Below are 23,628 nucleotides of genomic sequence, written 5' to 3'. Positions count from 1 at the left end.
ATTAAACACTAAGTTCAGGACTGGAGAACTTCAGGGGCAGCGGGAGAGGAGGGAAAGAGGGAAATGTGACCCAGGAGGGGCACACTTGGGGCTGTAACAGCAACTGCAATGTTTTATTATTTAAGTTAGTGGTAGATACATGAGAATCTTGGATATTTAAAATATTTAGTAAAATAATCTTGCTATTAGTTAACTGATTAACCAACTAAAGATATTTTTGCAGAAAAGATTTTTGGGAAGCAAAGATAACAATTCTAAGTGTTAACCAAATGATATTGAATCAGAAAACAATGAGTATGTTATGAAAACAGCAACTTAAGCCACATGAGACACTGGGATTAAATGTCCTGGGATACAACTGCATGGCCCATTAACTAGAGCAACATCACCTTCACTTTACAAAAGCAATTAGTACATACTTCAGTCTTCAAAGTGAACAGAGATTACCCACTCTTCAAAAGTTATTAAAGGCACTTGGCTTCTGACCCTCAGAGCTCGATTTGTACACGGTATGGGTCAGCTTTTTCCTATAGTAATAAAAGTTGTCAAATGCTATTTTCCTAAGCTCCATTTAAAAACAGAGACATTACTTGAGTTCATGTGGTTTAAAAACATGGACTTTATTTTGAGATGTAGCTCAAATTATGGTCTTTTATTAATTCACTAAAATATTTTAAGTTTGAATAGGGAGAGAAATATGGAACAGGGCAAAGAAAGCATTACACACTATGAGCTTATTACACTTGATATCTTTCTTTAAATAAAAAAAATGGGTAAAGAAAAATAGTAGGCAATCACAAAAGAAGTTTGAGAGTGGGAGTATGTGTGGGTAGGTGGTAGAGATTAATGAGGATGGAAGGCCACGAAGGTTCACTCAGAAAATACTTTATGCAGCAAAGTGGGAGTCATGCTTAGGGTCACAGAAATAAAAACATTTTCTGTGAACTGGCCTCACAAGAATGGGAGCTCGGAATGTGTGTGGTAGTGGCTGAGAAAGTGGGTGTCCAGTTTTGATCCATTTGTCATAGTCTCCAAGACAGCATGTGGCCGTTTACCATCATATTTCTGCAAATGTCCTTCCTAGGCTGTGTTTTCTTTTTTTCCTTCCCTTCTTCCTTCTCATCTTCCTTCCCTCCTCTCCTCTCCCCTCTCCTCCTCTTCTCTTCCTTCCCCTCCTCTTCTCTCCCCTCCCTCCGCTTGCCTCCCCTACCCTTCCCTCCTTTCCTTTCCTCCCTCCCTCCTTCCCTCCTTCCTTGTTAAATTAAATGTTTTAATTTAAATTAATTTTTCCCTCTTCCAGTTTATTAACACTTGGCTACAATATGCTAAACCTTGGGGTATGCACAGGGTGGTTGGTCATAGAATGTTGTTATTATCTAAAATAGGGCAAAGGGCATTTACAATGAATTTTCAGGCACTGCTTTGACATAATTATTCCGGTGTTTACCCTCTATGTTTATCTTCAGTTGTGCAATGATTATGCCGAGGCAAAGAGCTTTGCTGGAAACACAGTCTTAAGTTCTAAGTCATCAGTTTATACACACAATCACTGAAGGACTGAAGAAAACCTTTCTCTGTCTTCCTTTCTTTCTTTAGCAAACAAAAAAAGGAAGAAAAAAACACTATGCAGTAACTCTTGTACATAAACTGGAATTAATTGCTGAATGCATATTTTATAAACTTACAATATTTTAAGTATAAAATTTCCAGTGTTAGTGTCATGACATTGATGTGTGTTCCATCTACAAGGGAAGAACTCTGGGTTGTGCTGTTATACAGCCACATTCTCTTACCTGGTACTCATGGCTGTGGGCATGTTTTGCATGTTGTTTGGTTGGAGGGAGCTGCTAGCCCCTACGTAAAGAAAAAGGCCTAGTTTCTCCCTTTGTCTCAGTAGCACATTACTCTACCCTGGGAAGTTCTGGCTGTTAAGAAACCTCTTTGGGTTGGGTGTGGTGGCTCACACCTGTAATTTCAGCACTTTGGGAGGCTGAGGCAGGAGGATCATTTGAGGTCAGGAGTTCGAGACCAGCCTGGCCAACATGGTGAAATCCCATCTCTGCTAAAAATACAAAAAAAAAGCCGGAATATGGTGGCAAGTACCTGTAGTCCCAGCTACTCTGGAGGCTGAGGCACAAGAATCACTTGAATCTGGGAGGCAGAAGTTGCAGTGAGCTGAGATCCTGCCACTGCACTCCAGCCTGGGCAATACAGCAAGAATTAATATTAGAAAAAAGAAAGAAAGCCCTTTGCATAGTTCTAATACAATAAAAACTGTTAGAATCTTAAAGTCAACTTAGGTGAAACAAAATTCAGAAGGCCTGATAATAACATTAGAAGGCCTGATAACTAATGCCCGTGTGCTCTGGGTTTGGTCTCATCACCAGTCTTCCTCATCTTCATTGGTTTACCAACTCATTTGTCCAGCCATGAGCTACACATGAGTTGACATGCACGTGCTAATTTCATTTGGCTGGAATTCACTAAATGAAATTCTAGCTTCTTATAACATCACAAAAGAAAGATGTTTCTAGTGCAGCCTGAAACTACATGCTCAAACTTGTTTTCACCAGTGAAACATTAGAGTCCAAAGACGGTCTTATCAGAGCTGAAAAATGATATGTTTGATGGCATACTTTTAGACCTGGATAGGCTTCATTTTGCAAAAAAGTTATATTTTCAATATAGCATATTGTAAAGGTAGATTAGGAATGTTCTTACTCATCTAGTTTAGCTCTTTTTTTTTTTTTTTCTGCCAGATGTTTATATTGGTGAGAAACCAATAACACTGTCTAGACCTTTCGGATATAGTAATCAACCATGAATGAAAAACATTCAAAGGTCACACTTCAATCTGGACCTACAACATCCTGCTATTCAAAGCTAGATTAGAGATGATGGATCGTGATAAACTGAACCACACTGAATGCTGAGTCAGTAATTTGAGAATTGTCTACAAAAAGCTAAATATGTCACCAAAAATCAACCAGATAAAACAAAGTCTAGACACCATAAAGTGTGCTGTTCCCCCCACTGCATAGTGTCAACAATCAGATGTTATATTATGACTTTTACACCAGCAACCTATAACTCAGGAATCTTCAATCTTTTGTAAAGAAAAGTTCTTTAAAGTCATGTGATTCCTGAGTATGTGTGCCATGTGTGTGTGTGTGTGTAATTGCCTAGATGTGCTCATGTAAATAAAGAACCAAGAGAGAAGGGTTACATTATGGTATCAGGGCTTTCAAAAAATCACCAACCAAGATTTCACTAAGCAATAATACGCCATGTCTTTTCACCATATCTTGGTGATTTTGATTGTCTATGATTATCAACCAAGTTGATAATTTGTTTTTTTTAAGAGTGTTTTTGTTGTTGGCTGAAATTCTGTGGAATCAACAATGACTTCGGACAACGTTGTTTCAGTTCTATAGCCCATATGTGCTAAACTCTGAGGGTAATCTCATATGTAAATTGAAATATTTAAAGTGTAACTTCCAATTTGAGTTCATTCTGATTTCTAAATCAGTTGAGATCACTCTATTCTAAACAGTGACATATTTTAGGCTTTAGTACTTTTAAACTTTGAAAACAAGTCCATATCTCATTTTTAAAAATATGATTAAAAATATGTTATAGCACTTTGGAATAACAAGTCTTTTTGTCTTATAAAGAGGAGAATGGCCAGTTCATTAAGGATGACACACTAACTTGCCTGACTCTTTTTGTTTTAGGGACAGGCTCATACTGTTGTCCAGGCTGGAGTGCATTGGCGTGATCGTAGCTCATTGCAGCCTCAAACACCTGGGCTCAAGTAACCCTCCCATCTCAGTTTCCTGAGTATTTGGGGCTTCAGATACATGACACTGTAGCTGGCTAATTTTTAAATTATTTGTAATGACGGAGTCTTGCTGTGTTGCCCAGGCATCTTGAACTCATGGCTTCAAGTGATCCTCCCACCTTAGTCTCCAGAAGTGCTGAGATTACAGGTATAAGCCACCTGGCCCAGCCTTGTTTGCAGAGAGGATTTCCCTTGGCTCTATGGGGCCATCCAGAAATTCTGACTTCTTTTTGTGTGTTTATAGGATACTCTTGGCTCCATGAGGGAAAGTGGGGCCCACAAAAATCTTCAGGTAAGTTTAAGCTGGTGTTTCTCAACCTTTGTACTCATGTTGGACCCCTCCCATCTGTGCTTCCTTTATTTTTTTTGAGATGGACTCTCGCTCTGATGCCTAGTCTGGAGTGCAGTGGCACTATCTTGGCTCACTGTAAGCTCCGCCTCCCGGGTTCACACCATTCTCCTGCCTCAGCCTCCTGAGTAGCTGGGAGTACAGGCTACTGCCACCACACCTGGCTAACTTTTTTTTTTTTTTTTTTTTGTATTTTTAGTAGAGACGGGGTTTCACCGTGTTAGCCAGGATGGTTTTGATCTCCTGACTTCGTGATCCACCCGCCTCAGCCTCCCAAAGTGCTGGGATTACAGGTGTGAGCCTCCATGCCCGGCTGCTTCCTTTCTTTATCTTCAGCATTGTGCAAGGTGCAGCATGTGCTATTAATACAATATGTTGATTGAATATATTTTTAAAAGCTACCTATGCCCCTTTCTGATACTGCCCCCTTGCAAGCTGAGAATCGCTGATTTAACTCAGTGATGAGTCTCGGATGCCTCTCAGTGACCAAGAGACACCATACAATTCTTACTTAATAAAAAGCTCATGCTCCCTTGAGTTCCAAGTTAGTGCCAACGGGTCATACTTGTGGCCAGTGGGCAATGGTTGTGTCTGTTGTGCTTGCTATTCAGTGCCTAGCACAGTGTTCTACATACAAAAGATGCTCAATGAATCTTTGTGGGATTAAATAATGACAATTGACAGGCTTGGTTGGAAGTTTCTGATCTTTCTCCATGAACATTTACTAATGGAATTCTAAGGTAGCGACAAAAAATGTCCTAACTTAAGTGGGACTCAAATAGTACCTGTTTCTCCAAATTATTTTGAAGATTAAATGAGAAAATGCCTCTAGAGCTCCCAACACAGGTTCTGGCACTTAGTAAACACTCATCAAGAGCATGTCCAGAGGATGACAGCCACCTATTGCTGGGTTCCACATTTCATTCATATTCTAAGAAAGCGCATGCGAGGAGCAGAAGCAGTACTATAGTCATGAGTTTGACGATTATGAGGCTGAATAACTGTGTTCTTTTCCATGGTTAGGTCTTCATCGATAACTACATGATTTTCAAAAATATCAGTGGTTGTCCTTGAGCTACAGGGAAGAACACAGAGGGATCAATGCAAATCCATCATCACACACAAGCAACTCCAGCACATGCCAGCTGAATGGCATCTCCTCTTTCTTCAAGAGTGACAAACTGGGTTCAGTGGCTTGTGCTTGTAATCCCAGCTGGGAGGATCACTTGAGGCCAGCAGTTTGAGACCAACCTGGTTGATAGAAAAAGATCCTACCTCTACAAAAACGAAAAAATTAGCCACAATCCCATAGTCCTAGCTGCTGGGGAGGCTGAGCCAGGAGGATTGCTGAGCCCAGGAGTTCAAGGCTGCAGTAAGCTATGATGATACTACTGCACTCCAACCTGGGAAACAAAGCAAGATTCTGTCAAAAAAAAAAAAAAAAAAGACACACTATTATTAAAAGTAAGTAGAATAAGAAATTAAAAAACATTCAAGCTTAACTTCCATCTATACCTAAATAATTCATTTGGAATAGAGAACTTCCAGAGGAATGTTCTTTTAAATCCAGTCTTTGCTTTATGAAATAGCCTCAGATCCTTAAGTAGATGTGTGAGAAATTAATATGACCCTCCTACCAGGCCTTTGATTTTGGACATATCTAGGTATTGTAATTACAGTGACCTATGGCAAAATATGCAGACTGTACATGCATACTATTTTAAATAAAGAAAGTCACAGAAGTCTGTTGCAGAAAGGGAGGTGTGCAAAACATCCCTTTCAAGTGGCAGCCTTGATATTTAGCATATTTTTTCCCATACCAGAGCTGAGCCACATGCTTGAAAGCCCAGGCCTGCTGTGCTGCTGCTCCTTTCCATGTTTGGCTCCATCTATACAGCAATTTTCAAAGCAGGTCCCAACGTGCTTAGGAAAACTTTCAGATATTGTATATCTAGCTTGACAAGCTCCTATGCAAGGACTGATTCCCTCATCAATGTGTGGAATCAGTTACTCTCCAGTCATTTCCTTTTGGAGTCCACAAAGATCTCGACAAAAATCACCTCCAGTAGATCCTTCTTTGTTTCCTCTCCAGAGATACAGAAATTTATTCCATTTGCCATTGACACTTTACATTTCCCTTTCTTCTTCTTTTTTTTTTTTTTGGACTGGTTGAACCACTTTTGCCCAAAAGCCCTAAGCCAATTATAGAGGTGTCATGGTAACAAGGTGAAGGCCCTCAGGAAGTAGGGTATCAAGACTGAAACTGATGGAATGCTTTGTATATGTCAATGACTCTTCTAAGCACTTCGCAGAGTAGCTCATTTAATCCTTAAAACCATTTCATGACATAGGGACTGTTATTCTTTTCGTATTGGCAAGGAACACTGACTTGCCTAATACTACCCAGTGCAAGAGCCAGGACTCAGCCCCAGGCAGCCCAACATTGCAGGCAACTCTCTAAGCCACTATATAATATATTCTCTCATCAAAGCCACCCTTGAGATCAACATGCTCCACTTTTTATTGAAACAGTATCATTTAACTTAATCTAGATACGTGTTCACATTGCAGTATCTTACGAAGCTTCCCTAATGGTTGTCTGTCTTTAAAAATCTCCTCTGGTGTTGCCTATGATTGGAAAAGTCTTTGTTTACTAGAGGAGGCTGCATATTTTGAGGCCTACATCACTCATGGTTAAAAGGCATTACATATGCCCTTACTTGCTTTTCACTGTGAACCAAATGAGCAGAGAACAGTTCACAGGAGTTGATGTTTGTGGTTGCCCTTTCTTGGAAGTGGGCCAGAATTCCTGATGCCCCACTGAACTGAGAGTCAATGTACCACAGAGTGTGCCCAGCATTTTTTTTGCTAGTGAATTGGAGGACTGATCAGCTGCAATGTAAAAATCTATTTTGCAAAAGACATATGATCCTGAACTCCGTAAAATACCTCAGGGGATTTCAACCTAATGTAGTTACTTGAAGAATTTATTTTATGTCTATTGACTCTCACTTGGATTGAGGTTTGCCTAAATTTTCTTGCCCTCTTCATAGGGAATTCAGTTTTTTCTCCTTTCTCTTAAATATTTTTGTTTGTTTTACTTTCTTTTTTTAGAGGATGAGGTCTTGCTGTGTCACTCAAGCTGGAGTGCAGTGGCACAATCATAGCTCACTGTAACTTTGAACTCCTGGACTCAGGTGGTTCTCCTGACTCAGCTCCTGGGACTACAGGTGGGTGCCACCATGCCTGGCTAAATTTTTAAATTTTTTGTAGAGACATGGTCTTACTCTGTTACCCAGGCTAGTCTTGGATTCCAGGCCTCAAGCAGTCCTCCTGCCAGGACTCCATATTTTTGGGATGACAGGCATGAGCTACTGTACCCAGACTCTTAAATGTTTCTGGAAATAATGTCATACCACATATCTTAATCAGTTGGAGGCATTTAGACTTTTTCCCTTATATGTCATGTTTCCCAAATTGAGAGAAGAAATCACTTTTTTTTTTAAAAGTCCATATAATTGATACTATTTAGTAGCTCTGACTTTATTAGATGTTGTTAAATAAAGACTAGTATTGACCAGGCCCAGTGGCTCATGCCTGTAATCTCAGCAGTTTGGGAGGCCAAAGTGGGTGGATCATTTGAGGTCAGGAGTTCAAGACCAACCTGGCCAACATGGTGAAACCCTATCTTTACTAAAAATACAAAAATTAGCCAGGCGAGGTGGTGGGTGCCTGTAATCCCAGCTACTCGAGAGGCTGAGGCAGGAGAATCTCTTGAACCAGGGAGGTGGAGGTTGCAGTGAGCCGAGATCACCCCACTGCTCTCCAGTCTGGGTGACAGAGTGAGACTCTGTCTCAAAACACAAACAAACAAGCAAAAAAGACTAGTATTTGATTTCTTTCAGCTTATTTGTTTATTCCACTGCCTAAACTGAAGAAAGCTGTGCATGTGTAGTCGTGGCTTTGCCTGACTTTCAGGCTCTCTAACTCTTTCTAGCCTCAATTTTAATTTCTTTTATTTTTCCTTAGAGGCAGTCTTATCAGTCTATCAGTCCAAACTTGTTTGTGGAGCTTTGTCAAATGTACGTCAAGGAATTTCAGCCAGCTCATATAGGAGAGCCCAGCATCTCAGTCTGAGAATTTTTGACTACAGGTATTTAAAAGCCACAGCAAATATTAAACAGAGATTCAGAGGCCTATGAACTTGGATGAGGAAACATTATGTTTGCATTGTCACTAAGCTCTAACTGAAATTTAGCATTTGCTCCAATTATAAATGTTGGGAAATTATCCTGCTCGCCTTCAATGGTCATAGCTGTCCCTGTGACTTTGCCACCAATAGAAACTGGACATTTGCGTATCAGTTAACAGTTGTAGATATCGTAGAATATCACTTACATTCATCCCTACTCCACAGTGATGTCACTAGTAGACCTACTCCAGATCATACATGATTGACATTTTTCTGTCCACAGGGGTTCACCCAGGCTGGTCTGGGTGAATAACACAAGTAAGGTGTTCACGTGACCTTACTGGCCAGCTACTGGGCAGATCTGTGCCTTGTGGTCATTCAGCCACCAAACAGTCAAATTGTAGGTTCACAAATTTGTGACCTAGCTGTGGACATTGCCTCCCAAGTTTCCCTATATCTATAATGGTGAGTGACAAGGGGACGAGTCAAAGACCAGGTTAATACACAACTTATGTTCTTATTTGAGTTAAATAACAACAGTGTGCACATGATACCTTTAAAAATAGCTTTTAACTGGCTGAGTGCGGTGGCTCACGCCTGTAATCCCAGCACTTTGGGAGGCTGAGGCAGGTAGATCACGAGGTCAAGACATCGAGACCATCCTGGCTAACATGGTGACGGGTGTCTGTAGTCCCAGCTGCTCTGGAGGCTGGGCAGGAGAATGGCATGAACCCGGGAGGCAGAGCTTGCAATGAGCTGAGATTGTGCCACTGCACTCCAGCCTGAGCAACAGAGCAAGACTGTCTCAAAACAAAAAACAACACAAACAAAAAAGTAGCTTTTAACTTATACTGACTTGTCCATATTTTAAAGGCATTATGCTTTTATATAATTCATTCACAGTATACTAATACATCATAATTTTATGTTTCAAATACTTTGATAGCTATATTTCACTATAATTGGTTTTCTCTATAATTCTATATATTTTATTTATGCATTTAAAAATATTATTCTGAGAAGCGATCCATAGGTTTCAAAAGAATGATAAAAGATCCATGGGCACAAAAGCGGGCTACAAGGCCCTCTATGGAAGGATTAAGAGGCAACTGCCCTTCAGGAATGCACCCTATTGACAAGATGTCCATGAATCAAAGAGGAGGGGGTGAGAGCACAGAGGGGCTTTAAGAAGGAAGCACACTTCATCCAGCAAAAAGCTGTCCCCTGCATCGCTCAACCACTGTCATCCTCAAAGTTCTAATTCACTGAAAACTCAATACCATCCTCTGCTTTTAGCAAAGAAGACAGAGTACTTTGGGGTTGGGAATAATGGTAGTAGAGGATAGGAGTAAGAGAAACTCCTGTGGGATATAATTGGGCAGAAAAAGTGGATCATATATAAAGGGGGATGGAAGTAAGACAATCTGATCTGTCCTTCCTCACAACCTGAAGGCCTTTGCCTAGCAACAATTCTGTATATTGTTTATAAAAGGCTGCAGATGCTTAAAAATAACAGACAGGCTCCCTGTTTCATGTAGAAGGGAGTTTAAGACAAGAAGATGTAAATGATGGTTTTTGTACGTGACATCATTTGGGGTAGCAGAATTGTGTTTGTGTGTGTGGGGTGGCGGGGGAAGGTGAGAGAAGGAAGGAGGGGGAGAGAGAGAGGGAGAGAGAGAGAGAGAGAGAGAACCAGAGAATGAGAATATACCTAATAAGGAAACTTCACATGTTATCCCACGACCAAACCCTTTGGTTAGGTGAAAGAAACTAAAATCTCAGATTAGTTTTTGAGAAACCTGATGAAAGTCAGGAAGGCAATAATCATCACTGAAATAACATTCTAGGTACTATTAACAGAAGTATTATCTTCCAGGGACTTAAAAAACACTTTTTACCTGTTACCTCATTAATTTCACAACTTAAAGAAAAGGGTTTGGGCTTTCTACTGCCCTCCATTCTGCACACGAAGGCAAGGTGCTATGATATATAACAAAGATTTTCTCTGGTGTTCAGAGAAGTGACTTTTTGTGGATTGTTAGCCCCCATTGTTTAACGTTTGGTGAGCGTGAAGGGTTGAGTGCAGACGAGAAGCTTGAGGGAAAGGGATGGAAGCAAGCGCTGTTGAGGTTTGGATGTGCACCAAGTCAATCTGTTTGACTAAATGAGCTTCCAGCCATGAGCCAAGAGTGAGGAGGACACTAGATGTGTCCAGGTCCCCCATAATCGGAGTCTGTTGTCATAGTCAAAGTCTTTTCCTTTCAGGTATGTTATCTGGATTCTCTACTGTGTGAATTACTTCAGAGGTCCATACTGCTCTTAGAAAACCTGGGCAGCATAAAGAATTCTTTCCCTTGATGGACCTACAGCAGCAAAAATCCTATTTGCTGCTAGAGTTGTGAAAACATTTGAGTTTTCATCACACAATAAAAAGTAACCGTTTTTCTCTAAGTGTTTTCATTAATTTACACTTGCTGTTAGGTTTTGACTGCAAATGTAGTATTAATATATAACAGACAAATGAGAAGAAAGAGAGCAACTTTCCAGGGATAATATTCTTATTCTTAGAGGATATTATTATTCTCATCAGCTGTGAAAGGCTATTTATTTATGAAAATGTAAGAGGAAATCTCAGAACCATAAATGTCTGAATTAGTCTTACTTTCAAATTAAAACATTAAACCACAAGATATTTCTCCATTATCTTTAGTAAGATATTATTTATAGAATCTTTTCACTTGCAGCATTGTTTATTAAACAAGACAACTATGAAGAAACTACCTTTTCTTTTAAATTGTCAACCAATTATAGTTGTGAATTTTTTACTCCCAAATCTTATATCTTAAACTTCCTTAAAGAATTAAATAAAAAATCATATTGGAAAGTCGTATTTGTTTAGGGTGCCACATTTTCCTCTAAAGCAATAATAAAATGGTTAAATTTAAAATATTTTGCTCCCTTCCCTACCTAATGGTTAAACTTGACATTGTTTCTTTTCTCCGTCAGTCCTGGGGAATATTGTTTAGTGTAACAGACAGAAAGATTTTTATGTGCATTCAGAACAATCTTAAGAGTCTATGAGGGTGTGAAACTAGCAGGTTATCTTCACAATCTGCTTTATCATAATCGCACAGAAATTTCCCCTGTTCAAGTCATGTCAGGACAATTATGTGAAAATCAAACGACCTTTTATTAAGAACACAGCACAGAACTCTGTATTGACTCTTAGAGGCCACCTCTAATATTTGTAACAATTCAGACCTTCCTTCAGTATATGGAAAACAACTGGATTGACCAAAAAGGTTAAGAAAACATAGTCTTTGACCCATCCATGTAGATGGCATAGAAACACAGACTTGGAGAGCAAACAAGAAGGCACCATAAACGCTATTGGGAAACTCTACCCAGATTCAGAGAGTTTTTTCCAATCATAGTGAGATGCTATTTTATCCCAACAAAATGAGACAGAAGTCCCTATCTCCTCCCTGGACTCCTGCAAACACAGTCTGCCATTTGGTGGCTGTCACATGAGCCCTAGAGCATTTGAATTGCACCACTGTGTTTATGTTTTATTATATTTCAAACGCCTGCCTCTGGCATACATGACACCCTCTTGGAACTGAGAGTAGCTCCAGGCTGCCAGAGGAAGTACCAGCAGGCTTTCACTGGGCAGCGCCCATCACTCCACGGACACACAGACCTGCCAGGCCCCTCTCCTGCGCACACGCCAGGGCACCTCACACCTGATCAGCTTCAGCTCCAAAGCTGACCCGAGACAGCCCCGCGGAGCTCAGGGCTTTTGCGGCGGTTGTTCATCACTACCGATTTCCTGACAGTCACAAGGACCTTGCTTCTCTTTTCAAGGTTAAAAAACCCCACAACTCTCATCATTCCTTATCTAGAAAGAATCACACCGGTAACCAGAGCGGCGTTACGCAAAACAAACACACAAAAATCTCAACACTCCATCAACATTAAATACTAGAGAACGGGAGACCGAACACACTACCATGACAAGAATGAAACTTCACCCAGCTGATGAGATCATTCATGATCCAAGCTCATCACTGCGCCTTCGCGGTAAATTGTTTTCTGTTTAATACCCCTCACCCCCGGTCTCCAATCCCCCTCCGCCTCTCACCTGCCAGCCGTCTGTCTCTGGTGTTTTTCCAAATGACATCCAGGGCTCTGGCCGTGGAGTCCCTGATGTGATCGCTAAAGGACCTCCGGAGAGGGGCTCGCAGGGGGCGCGCCATCACGTGGGCCTTGGGGTCCCCCATCCGCTCGCAGACGCCTTCAGCGCAGCCCGGGCGCCACGACCATGCCTCCGTCCTCCGCCCCGCGCTGTCCTCCCGGCCGCAGGCTGTCGCCTGCCTTCAGGAGCCCGGCATTGCGGCTGGCACTGCGGCCCCGGGAAGCGCCGACTGCAGGCGGCCTCCTGGCCAGCGGCCAAGCGCGCGCGGCGGCCACATCTGGAAAGGCTTACCCTGCGCCGGCGACACCCTCGCGGGGCGCGCGAGCTGCAGCCCAGCTATCTGGAGGCGTCTCGCTTCCTGTGTAACCCAATGACTCACCTGGGTCCGCGCCGGGCTGCTCCTCGGTCACACAGCAGGTCTCCCCTTCAGGGGCAGTCCAGGTGACCTCGCGTTTTCAAAGGGAAACGCAGCGCCGGAGGCAAGCAAGCAGGGGAGGTCGGAGGGTGGGGCTGGCAGGTGACCTTGTCTTTAACTTTCAAGGTTGATTCTCAAGAATATTTGCATTTTAGTAACTCATTTTTATCTCATTAACTCATGGTTTTAGATTAGGCGGTTGATGAGATAGGAAGTTCAACCTTTAGTTGTGGTTGTGGGAAGGAAGATATGGCTGGAAGAAGCATTTTACAGGTCAATCTGGATTCTCTCTAAGAAGTGGAGACCCCTGAGAAGCCAGTCACTGTGGCTCACGCCTGTAATCCCAGCACCTGGAAAGGCTGAGGCTGGAGGATCACTTGAGGCCAGGAGCTTGAGAACAGCTTGGGCAACAAACAAGACCCCACCCCTACAAGAAATGAGGCCGGTTGTGGTGGCATGCACCTGTGGTCCCAGTTACTTGGGAGGCTTAGAGAGGGAAAAATCGCTTGAGCCCAGGGGTTCCAGGCTGCAGTGACCCATGGTCACCCCCACTGCACTCCAGCCTGGGGGACAGAGCAAGACCCTGTCTCTAAAATAAATAAAATAAAGAAATGGACACCTGAGTTTTAAACAAAATATTGATCAGCTCCTCACATTTTCTCTCTAACCATACTTCTACTTACGTTGGTTTAATCAAGTCACTCTAGGTTTTGCCCCTTAGAAAGTTTCAAATATCCCGATGTTATGAATCTTTTAGTTCCAAGTAAGTGAACTTCCTCATTACAATCGCACATCAAAAACTCACCCTCCAAAATGTAAAAAAAGTGCCAAGCACTGTGAAATCAAAATATGAGCCAACTGCTTCTTTTACAAGATACGCACCTTAGTTTCTAAAATGCCAAATAAATCTATTTCTACGCCAATAAATTTGGCAGATTTTTTGCCTTTTAAATGCATTATTAATCCTCTTTTCTTCCTGTCTACCAAATCCTACCTTATAATGCACAAGGTTTGGCAGTGACGCTTAATATTGGCATAAGATAGAATCTAAAGGCCAGTTCATGACCTTTGCAAGATGAGATAATGTTGTAAAAACACTTTGTAAATTGCAAGAAGCCATGCAAATGCTAATTATTACCATAATTATTTTTACACACAAAGTCATTTTCAACCCACACTGATCTCCTGAGTCTTCTAATTTCTACAACATGCATTATTTTCACCGTATATCTTTGACAAGTTAATTATACAAAGGATGATTATGAAAATAGTGAGACTGCGCTCATGAATTACGACTAACATTAGTACCAGTGCTTATTAATAACCCATATGTCCTAAACTGTGTTGTTCCCAAACTGTTAAAGCTCATGAATGTCCCCCATTGAGAATGTACTTCATGGTAGATATCCACGTCTTTGCCTTATCGTTGGACCGGGCATAGATTAGGAGAGAATGCATGCTAACTGCTGAAGCATATAGACCTCTGTGCCTGAAGAGGCCGATTCCAAATGAAAATCCTCTATTAAAGATTTTCAGAGAATATGATTGCCATAACCTGGTTCCATTCTAAAATAATGTCCCCAAAGTTTGTGTGTGTTTCTCTTGCAAAGAGATCTGAACACCTCGAAGCACATCGAATCTTGTCATCTGGACCCGTTTTGTGGAGGAATGACATGAAGTACCCATGGCATGGGTAGTGCCCTTCACCAGATGCTGTTTTAGGCCTGCGGAACTTTAGGACGAGTAAGACCTCAACTCTGTCTTCAAGGAGGAAATATCACATTGACCAAAAATAGTTCCAAAATAATGTGATACGTTTCAAGGTAGAAGCATGTTCAAAGTGTTACGCAAAATGTTATAGGAACACAAAGGAAAATACAGCCTGGATTCCTAACTCCTCCTAGGCACTGACCTCGCCTGAATTTCCAATCTAGATCAATGATAAAGTTAGGGACACACAATTGCTCCCAGCATGATCAACAGCTGGTTGTTTGAGTCATGTAAAGTGACTGACTATAACGATAGGACGCTTTTCTATACCTAAACACAGAAAGGAAGGGGAGCAGTAAAGTGAAATAAGCATTCATTAAGTCCCTATTATGTATGATAAATGCTTTTAGTATTGTATATAGATTAGCAAGTCATCAGAGATCCAGTATAGGTATTATTATCACTTTTTTTAGAGATGAGGAAACTTGAAGCTTAGAAAAAATGTGAAAAAGCTTAGATAGTAAGTGGCAGATCCATGATTCATGCCCGGAGCTGTCTACCTCAAAAACTCATTAGCTTCCTAATCAACTTGGTTGGTCTTAAATTAACGATGATAGTAATGATAGTGACCCATTAGTGTTATCTAGGTTCAGTTGATACCAAGCTATGAGGTAATGCTCTTTAATCTTAGCCAAAATAAAATAACCAACAGGACCTAGGGTGTGGCAGAATCCTGAGTCTGCAGATGCGTTTGAGGTGATCCCGACTATGGAAATTCAAGGGCAATGAGCCAAGAGAACCAAGGTCTAGTTCAACACACACTGTTTAACAATAGAGCACTCAGGTCTAATTTCCAAAGTGTTATAAAACAACCCTCCTCCTCTTAGCAACACACTTTCTCTAGGACGGTACTCACAGTTCTTCAGTGAAGCTCATCTCAGTAGGTGTTAGAAACACCTGCCTATTCCTAGTATAAGTTGCATTAGGTAGAAGGACCCACAGCCCTCACCTATCTAAGAGGTTTTTATGTTTTGTTTGTCTTTTTCAAAGGAAACCTCATGGCATAAATGTAAATTTTATTGGCAGAGTATTTCAGGAGGGGAAGTGCAGTTAAGCATTGTTGAGCAAGGCAAACTTTAATTATAGGTTTTACCGTAGGCCAATGTAGAGCTGGCAACTTGGTCTCTCATTTCTGATAACTCATTAAGTCCAAATTTCACTGTAAGGGTATTTCAGCCCCTTGTGGATGAATCTCAGCTATATTTTATGTGTATGCTGTAAAGACATTCTAATACACAACCAATTTTAAATTATTCTTACATTTTGCTTTCTTTGGAGGCCACTAGAAATGCTATACACAGAAAAGGTGCTGCTTAGAATCTGCCACTTATACAATTCCTCAAGTTGTATTTCCACAAACTTCAAACTATCCCAGTTTTCTGTGACACTGAGAGGTGAGAATAGTTTGTGATAATTAGTGTTGTCTCAGCTTTGTAGGTAGAACAAGTAGGAATATGAGGAGTTCATTGATTTTTCAAGATCCCACTGGGAATCATAAGAAAAATGAGAATCGGCCATGTGCAGTGGCTCACGCCTGTAATCCCAGCACTTTGGGAGGCCGAGGCGGGTGGATCACGAGGTCAGCAGACCATCCTGGCTAACACGGTGAAACCCTGTCTGTACTAAAAATACAAAACATTAGCCGGGTGTCGTGGGACCTGTAGTCCCAGCTACTCGGGAGGCCGAGGCAGAATGGAGTGAACCTGGAGGTGGAGCTTGCAGTGAGCTGAGTTTGTACCACTGCACTCCGGCCTGGGCGACAGAGTGAGACTCTGTTTTAAAAAAAAAAAAAAAAAAAAAAAGAAAAGAGAGAGAGAATGACGACGTTATGCTTTGATAGGTTTGCAGTTTCTTATTTCTGTGATAAAGGGTTAGTTTCAGCCATTAGTGGAGGTGCTGTTTGACCAGGGAAGCTGTGTAAACTCTTCCAGATCCCTGGAGAGCAGAGGTTCTAGTCTGTATCCTAAGCTAGTGATTCTGGTTTAAGTAAGTCTCTAACATTTTCCATATAAGAAAATCATCCTGCTGTGGTAATGTATTACTAATTTAATTTAATTTTGTCTGATATATACATTTTATCTTACTGCAAACAAAATTTTTAATTTTATAGTGTTTCTAGGTTCCATCTTCTCTGATTTAATGTTAGGGACCCTTCTTTTCCAAGCCTGTGTAACATAAATCCACTTTTGTCTTGTGGCCACTGTTGCTGATGAAACTCATTTAACCCTTCTTTGGACCAATGAGAACATTTAGGACTACCTAAACTGCTGGAAGATCCTTTCAAAAGAATGTGAATAACGACGGGAAATGAAAAGCTTATTCAGAGTTAATACCATGTTTGGATCCGGGTCTTTGGCATAGAAAGAAAATGATTATAACCCCATTGGTTAAGTCCTGTGAGTGATCCAGCCCCTGAAATAGGATGGCACGCTTAGTGAATGGCAGTGCCGACCCCAGCACAATATATCTGCCTAAAATGTTGTAACTCCACAGAAGATGTTCTCCACTGTGTAGGTATCCAATAGTCCATGACAAGGAGTATTCGTAGAATGAAGCCTCTGTAACTCTGAAGGATGTCTAAATGGTTTCTGTTCATGGTGATAACTGGCATCTAGCATGTGGGTTACATGTCGTGGAGGACCACTTTCGTTTTGAAATGTTTAGATAATATAATCATCTTTAGAGCATTTGCTCTGGCAACTGGAAATTTTACTTGTTAATCTGCTTCTACATTTGGAACCCTAAGGATTCCACTGAATATGGTTGAGAATCTTCTTTGTGATAAGCTCTATTAAATATTTTTGACCAAAGGGCTCAAATCAAGGTGGCTTGCACTATTAGGTGTATACTGATGTTTGATAGACCAACAAACTACAATGATGATTTTCTTCAAATTGATTATCTCTGACCTGGGGGCAAACAAAATTATTCTTGGAAGGCAGGGAGAAAATCTTGGAATCTATATCTGTATGTACACATACAGTTCTTTAAATATTTCCATTTTGTATAATGTACAAGCATATAAGTACCGTGATTTATAGATATAATTTATACATAAATAAATGTATACATGTGGTTCTATGCTGAGAAAGCTTTACTGACAGGACTGGTGATCACAGTTCAGAGACTTGCTCTACAACTTCCGGTATACACCAAAATCACACTCTCTGTCAGAGTAAAATCAACTTGTTGGAGGGCACAGTGTTGAATATATCTATAAGGGGAAAGGCTGCAATAAAACAAGAAGTGAATGTTAGGGAAGCGAGAAGGACTTCCTTTTCTTCTTGAGTCATGTAACAATATCTTATTTCCTTTTGACTGCTGAATTTCAGTAACTATGCTTTCTGAAGCAAAGATCTCTACCTGGGCTATGAAAAGTCACCTTGCCTGTGGAAAAGAGGACTTGATTTCAATTCTGCCCCTTGCCAGACAGCTTTGTGATCTTAGGACAGCATTTTGTTTTCTCATTTGCTAATGAGGGTATTGACTAGATCATTTATTCTGGTTGAGATTCGAGGGTGGCAGAATTACATAGGGTGGGGACTTGTCCCTCTTGTTAGAGTGGAGTGAAAAGTTTAAACAACTCTACTGGCTAGATGGTCTCATTCCACTTCAGAAAAATACCTCAGCAGAATTCTAGCTATTAGTGTATGTAATTGGCCATTTTAATGCTTTCCTTAAGCTATTTTCAAGTTGCTTTGAACATCTTTCTCTGGAGTTGTTTCTTTGGATTTAATCCTCTCTTGATCATTTCTTTTCCACTCTCTGTAGTTGACTATAGTTTTCGATGTGAAAATATTTAACAGAGAGGCAGGAATTAAAACATACTGGAAAAAAGAAAGAGGATGTAGAAATGCCTTCAGAATTTTTTTCTATGTCATGATTTCAGGTTTTCTTTTATGTTGTAATTTCAAAAGGTTAAACATTTGCAATTTCTGTAGAAAAATAAACAATAATGGTACTTCAAAAATAATGCAAAAAAATCTATAACTTATATTACCTTAGCAAGAACCAAATATCTAATAATAAAATAATTTTAGATACAGTTCAAACTTCAGGGGGAAATAATTTCCTTTATTTTGTTCTTCATTTTATTTTATTCCTATCATATTTTTATTCTTTCTTTTATCCTTTCATTTTTCACCATGTAAAATTACAGTGCGTTAGTAAAGAAGCCTAGCATTACAGCATAGAACGGGGGTTATAATTTCTCTGCTCTCACCGACGTAAAGTGTATTATGATTACTTGAATTGCTTTTAAATCGTGGTTACTGAAATTAATACTTACTGTTTCATGTATCTTTTTGTTGAGATTGAAATACAAATATAAACCCTTGCTGTTTCTAAATTGGAAGACTTCCTTCTGAGAAAAATCCCCAAAAAACTCACATATTATTTTACCTTCCTATGCAGTCATTGCCACAAATGTCCATAAAGAATGACAGACGTTGTTACTTTTGGATTATAACAATTATCAATGATCTCAAATAACACACCTGCACTAACAATAAAATGAAAAGCAGTTTTGGATAACGGCTGCATGATATACTCAGGCATATACATTCAAAGACGATTTAAAAATCAGACCAAACAGGGACCCAAATATTTCTCTATGTTAACATAACTTGTTGATTATACTTTTTTGACCATAGTATTAATAAATGTTATATATTGTGATAGGACTCAAAACATTGCAATATCAACTAGCTTGAATGTTTCGGTAAAAAAGTATTTGCAGGTCGACTTCTGTGTACGAAGGGATCCTACTGAAACACACACACACACACATGAAAGAAAAAGAAAAACAACTTTTTTCCCCCCAGAAAGTATATTGTGAAGTACTGTAATCTCTGAGAGAAGGTTTTAAAAAAATAGATAAGCCTGACCATTGTTCTGATACCACCTCTGCATATGGGCAATTTGGGGGCCACAGAGTAGAGAGGGGAAAACCAAACATAACCTGGCAGTTCTTTTTCTTTTCTTTTCTTTTTTTTTTTGGGACAAGGTCTCACTCTGTTGCCCAGGCAGGTGTGTAGTGGTGCGATCTAGGCTCACTGCAACTTCTGCATCCCGGGCTCAAGCAATCCTCTCACTGCAGCCTCCTGAGTAGCCAGGACTACAGGTGGACACCACTACGCTGGCTAATTTTTTAATGTTTTGTAGAGATCAGAACTCCCTGTATTGTCCAGGGTGGTCTCAAACTCATGGGCTCAAACAATTCTCCTGCCTCAGCCTCCCAAACTGTTGGGATGATGGATATGAGCCACTCAGCATGGCCTACCAATGTTGAGGTGATACAGATCAGCATTTAGGGGAATGGAGGCAGCTAGAATTTGTAGGGCAGAGTATCAATGAAGACGGAGCAGAACAAAGAGTGAGATCTGCAGAGGGGTCTTCCCAAGCCTTTGGCTGAATATGGATAGGCACCAGCATGAGAAGGAACTCTCCAAGGCTAGGAAAGAAACCCTGGAAATCAGTGGACTAGAGTCACTTCCAGTCCAGTGGAAGTGCAGTCACTTCCTGGAGCGCACACAAGGCTGGCATTAGTTTGTGTTCCTACCAGTGAGTATGAAGAGACCTCAGGAAATATGGAGCATTAGGTATAATCCCCAGAAGAGTCATGCCTCAGCAGCGGGGCTAAATTAGTCCTAAAATAAAGACTGCTTTGGACCTGATAGCAGAAGAAAGAAAAAAATAATAAAGATAATGGCCCGGTGCAGTGGCTCACGCCTGTAATCCCAGCACTTCAGGAGGCCAAGGCAGGTGGATCACCTGAGGTCAGGAGTTTGAGACCAGCCTGATCAACATGGTGAAACCCCGTCTCTACTAAAAATACAAAAATTAACTGGGCGTGGTGGTGGGCGCCTGTAATCCTAGCTACTCAGAAGGCTGAGGCAGGAGAATTGCTTGAACCTGGGAGGCAGAGGTTGCAGTGAGCCGAGATCGTGCCATTGCACTCCAGCCTAGGTGACAGAGCAAGATTCCGTCTCAAAAATAAATAAATACATAAATAAATTAATAAAAAGATAACAGAAAGCACTAAAATTAAAAACCAACAAACAGTTTAGAAGAACAAAAGCTGGTTCTTTGAAGAGATCAATGCAATTGCTTAATCTCTAGTCAGATCAACTAAAAGTAAAAAGTGAGTTTAGCAAGATCACAGGATTGAAGATTAATATACAAAATCAATTGTATTTTCCTATACTAGAAATGAACATTTCATAGTTAAAACAAGAAAATACCATGCATGATTAAAAATATGAAATACTTAGAGATACATTTAATAAAATATTTGTACAAAAATTTGTACACCAAAAACTACAAAATATTGCTAAGAGAAATTGAGGATCTAAATACATAGAGATTTACCATTTATGCATTTGAAGACAATATTGCTAGGTTGTTAATTCTTCCAAATTATAGATTCACCACAAAACTAATAAAAATTCCAGCAGGGATTTTGTCTGTTTGTTTAACTGACAAGTTGATTCTAATTTATATGGAAATACAAAAGACCTAAAGGAGCCAAAATAATTTTGAAAGTGGAGTGATGTTGGAGGATTTACACTACCTGATTCCAAGATTTACTATAAAAGCTACAGTAATCAAGACAGGGTGGTATTGATTTAACAATAGAAATATAGACTAAAGGAACAGAACAAAGATTCCAGAAATAGATCCGTACTATATGGTGCTAAAGTTAGCTAATGGAGGGGAGATAATCTAGCTGAAATAGGTTATCAACAACTGGGGTGCTGGGGCAGTTGCATAACCATATGGAAAAAAGGAATCTTGAGCTTTACCTCACACCTGAAACAAACATGAGCTCTAAATGGAACATAGACCAGAGACCTAAATGTAAGAGTAAAATTGTTAGATTTGTAGAAGTTTTCTGATCATCTTCTTCCAACCACATTTTAACAAATGGGCAAAAGGTTTAAACTGATACATCACAAAAGAAGATATATGAATGGCCAATAAGTACATGAAAAGATGTCCAACCTCATAAATCATTAGGGAAATGCAAATTAAAGCCAGTTGAGATACCATTACATACTAAAATTAAAAAGACTGACCATACTAAGTGTTGGAGAGAATGTGGAGCAGCAGGAATTCTTACAGATTGCTGGTGGGAATGTAAAATTGTTTAAGCAATTTGGAAACAGCTTGGAAGTTTCTTATAAAGTTAAATGTACCTTACCAATGAATTCCACTCCTAGGAATTACTAAAGATATATAAAAATATACGTTTGTACAAATGCCTTTTTCTACTTATAGATAATTCTACAAAAGGCAAAGTTATAGTGACAGAGATCAGCTCAGTGCTTGCCAGAGGCTGGGAATGGGGTGAATGTGGGATGAGATTAACTACTTGGTACATGAGAGAATTTTTAGGGGTGATGATGAAAAGCAAAGTGATAAATTGAGGAAATATTTGCATCATAAGTATGCAATACAGTGTTATTATCTATAACAAATAAAGCACTTCTGTAAATCAAAAAGCAAAATAGAAACAATCCAATTGAAAAATCAATGGATTTATGAATAAGCATTTCACGGAACATATGGAAGTGATAGAATTGGGTAATAGAAGCTTAGTGTTCAAACTTTGATATCGACAGAAATTCTCTAACCAAAGCAAACCATCAGAACCCTCAATCTCTGAAAATTAGATATATAACTTCACAGGGAGGAGGAGAGGAGGTGGTTTTTCTATCACTAGAGAAAAAAAGTGCTGTTTAAGAAATAATCACTGACTTGGAGTATGTATATATCAAAATGACATACCCAGTGCTGTGTTAATTGAATTAGATTTTATTATAATAAAGTACTTTGAATGTCAATAGTAAAATTTATTTTAATGGTTTCATGAAAGAGTCATTTTATATTGAATCATTATTAGTATCCATTCATCATAAAAGTGTAAAAACATGTCAACTCAATAATGATGTTTCTATTGTATTGCATTATTATATGAGAATATGTTGTTTGTATGGATATATATTCCTTTTCAAGGCACAGAATGCAACCTGAAAAAATACTTATTAAAGTGAGCAGGCACTTTGCTAATATTAGCAGCAAAAGAATGTAAATTTTCACAGTCTCTCTGATAGCCAAAAACCTTTTCTTAAATATTTTGAAATAGGAAAAAAATAGAAAAAAACACATGAAAAAGTGAAACTCTTATTCTTTTGATTGGCATACAAAATGCTAAAGAAAGACAAGTGAGGAGAAGAAGGAATAAAAGAAAGCCTTTGATAAAAGGAAAAATAGAATTGTGGGAGATGGAACCTCACGATGTGTTTGCATGAGTTGAAACTGTACAGGAGATGACAGTCTGCAAACTTCACAGGAAAGAGGGGATCTGAGGTGAAGGCTGAGCACCCTAGAGACTGAAGCACAAATGCAGATGGTGAAAGACCGTGGAGATTTTTAGCAAATGCTTCTTTTGTACAGATTCCTTTGTGTGTATATGTGTCAGGGGACTCTTGTTAATAAATTTAAGAGATGTGGTGGGAATCAAAGAAACCTGATGCCTTCATTGATTTCCTAATCTCTTCAACTAAAGAGTTGGGAAACTCTGACTCTAACTTTCCCTGCCACTTCTTACTGTCTTGGGCTTTCTGGCCTCTGAAACTAATCAAGGTGTGGCCAATTCAATGAATGGCTGGTCAGGGTCTAGACAGATGATCAGAGAGGAGCACAGAAATGGAAAGTAAACATTCAGAAACTTCTTAATTTTATGTATGTTGAATCTAATGATAAAAAAACTTAGGCTTCTATTTTATGTTTTCTTTTCCAATTTTTTTTTCTAATACTTTATTTTCATTATATTTTAAAATGGTATGGGTTAAAGAAATAAATC

The 23,628-nt window shown here is 39.7% G+C and overlaps 1 protein-coding gene across 3 annotated transcripts in view; it reads right to left on the bottom strand.

The window, feature by feature from the left end:
• Positions 1-23,628, bottom strand: part of DLC1 (DLC1 Rho GTPase activating protein) — a 438,391-nt gene that overhangs the window by 186,245 nt on the left and 228,518 nt on the right. Inside the window, exon 1 of one of the 3 annotated variants that reach the window (XM_011934901.1) lies at positions 12,524-12,810. The exons of the other annotated variants lie outside the window; for them this stretch is intronic. Within the exon in view, the coding sequence (XP_011790291.1) occupies positions 12,524-12,662 (139 nt within the window). The 5' untranslated portion in view covers positions 12,663-12,810. Of the gene's footprint in view, positions 1-12,523; positions 12,811-23,628 lie in introns of those variants that run through there. 3 annotated transcript variants of the gene reach the window in all.

This window comes from Colobus angolensis, unplaced genomic scaffold, assembly GCF_000951035.1.
Source record: "Colobus angolensis palliatus isolate OR3802 unplaced genomic scaffold, Cang.pa_1.0 Scaffold14, whole genome shotgun sequence".
NCBI classification, from domain to species: domain Eukaryota; kingdom Metazoa; phylum Chordata; class Mammalia; order Primates; family Cercopithecidae; genus Colobus; species Colobus angolensis.
Note: the sequence above shows the minus strand (reverse complement) of the source record. Positions and strands in the feature narration are given on the sequence as shown.